This window comes from Psammomys obesus, unplaced genomic scaffold (assembly GCF_907164565.1).
Source record: "Psammomys obesus unplaced genomic scaffold, mPsaObe1.curated_primary_1811, whole genome shotgun sequence".
NCBI lineage: Eukaryota > Metazoa > Chordata > Mammalia > Rodentia > Muridae > Psammomys > Psammomys obesus.
The window spans coordinates 102711-104878 of record NW_026590450.1 but is presented as its reverse complement, the minus strand read 5'-3'; the positions used below and the strand labels follow the sequence as shown (position 1 = coordinate 104878).

The window sequence follows — 2168 nt, the reverse complement described above, 5'->3', positions numbered from 1 at the left end:
AAAGTTGGTATTCTCTACATCTGGGAGTGAAGAGAGATAGAGAAAGAGAGAGAGGGTGGTCTAAAGGGTAGTTTTCTGAGGTAGAGTCACACAGAGAGTCCAAGAGACAAAGAGAAAAATAAACACAGAAAGAATGCTTCTGAAGGTAGGTCTTCTGTTTTTCTTTGTATGGGAGAGGGGGAAGAATGTTCTGGAAGTAAGTATTCTCTATGTCTCAAAGTGGAGAGTGGCAGAGAGAGAGAGAGTGGTCTATAAGGTGGTATTTTGAGAGACAGAGACTGAGACTAAGAGAGACACAAAAACAAACACATAGATAGACATGCAAAAAGAGACAGAAAGAACATCCTTCAGTCTGGCACCAAGAGTGAGTTCAGCGAGCTGGTTACTAAAGGTTCTGATCTATTTTGATTGACAGATTAAATCACTTTTTTGTCCAAATTCACATGTCCTTTCCCATAGAACATCTGATTTGAATCATATATAAACCTGATTGCACAGAAACATAAAGGTATCAAGTAGGGTATAGTCACCTGAAGAAATTATTTTTGTCTTACTATGCATACACACCAAACCACTTCATGCCAGATCAGTGTTTCTCTTCTTCCTACCTGGACACATTTAAAATATACTTGAATGGAAACTGTTTAGACTTGATCATTGCTAGGGGTACGAGAAACCCTACGCTATTCTTTAGAGACAGGTGTGTGACTCTCCAGATGCAGTAGGTAGGTAATTATGAAGGGATTCTATGTGGGAACCCCTACAGATTGTTCATCTAATGTTTGGGTAGCTTGATGGAGGTGGCGAGGGGGAAGAAATAGTTGTTATGTGGGGAATGCTACACCATTGTTCAGAGAGGGGTGTGTGAGTAGCCTTATACAGGTGGCTGGGGAGGGGTCTTATTAGGGTATTTGTTCAGAGTACGCATACACATAAAGAAGCTAAGGTGTCTAATGCCTTTTTACAAACTCAGATTGGGAACAACCCCATCCAAGCGGACTTCCAGGTTACTATGCTTGCTTGCCTTGTTTCCAAAGCTGCTTTTTTTTTCCTCCAGATTGAAGGGAATTGGAAAACTGTTTATTTAGCTTCCAGTACCGCAGAGAAGATAAAAGAAGGCTCACCCTTACGCACCTACTTCCGTCACATTGAGTGTATGAAGAAATGCAATAAAATCTTCCTCTATTTTTATGTCAAGTAAGATATAAAAGAAAACAAAACAATCCATATGATGGGCTGTGCTCAGAGAAATGAGATGTTTTCATTCAATACTCATGTCAGTGAACAGCCACAGCACTAAGTCAGGATTCTTACATCACTTTGCTCTGTATGCTCCAGAAAAAATGACATACAATATCTGCACTTTTAATTTAGAACGTGTGAATGTATTTAGTGTGTAGCAATACAAAGTAAAATAATAAATATCAAGATATAGACAATGATTATATATAAATAATAGATAGATAATTAGATAGATCAATACATACATACATAGGTAATTAAATATAGATGAATAGATAAATGATAACTATACCTTTCTATATGGGGTGAGCATAGAAGACATGAAAGAAATGGGACTGGATGTAAAATGCAAGTAGGAAACCCGATGTTCAAAATCAGATCCTGGTTGAAGTCAAACAGCACAAGACAAGTTACCAAAATAATATACATCACAATCACTTAATTTTCTATTTTTCACTCCTCAAAAACCCAGGTTGGGAAGAAGATACATCAAAAAAATTGGGACAATTTGAGTGCTTTTAAATGATATGGAAATGATAAAATTGTCTACTAAGGATATATTTCTATCTAGGATCAAGAAAGTTTTTGTTAATTACATGCTCATATTTGAGCCTTTTCATTAATTGATTATTTATAATTTTAGTTTTCTGAGACAGAGTCTCTGTACTCAATTGTTGTACATTGTGCTGGCTTTGAACTGAATACAGTTTAAAGAATGAACTTTCCAAGTTTTATTTATTATATATACTCATATAATAAATAATTTAATAAATATATCAGAGATCTACCTGCCTCTGCATCCACAGTGCTAGGATTAATGATGTGTGCCACCACCATCCAGCTAATTTATATATATATATATATATATATATATATATATATATGTATATGTATATGTATATGTATATGTATATGTATATGTATAT

The 2168-nt window shown here is 35.2% G+C and overlaps 1 protein-coding gene across 1 annotated transcript in view; it reads left to right on the top strand.

Moving 5' to 3' along the window:
• Positions 1–1057: 1057 nt before the first annotated feature.
• Positions 1058–2168, top strand: part of LOC129676876 (probasin-like) — a gene marked incomplete at its 5' end in the record, with an annotated part of 8693 nt that continues 7582 nt past the window's right edge. Inside the window, one exon of the mRNA XM_055607397.1 lies at positions 1058–1197. Within this exon, the coding sequence (XP_055463372.1) occupies positions 1058–1197 (140 nt within the window). The remainder of the gene's footprint in view (positions 1198–2168) is intronic.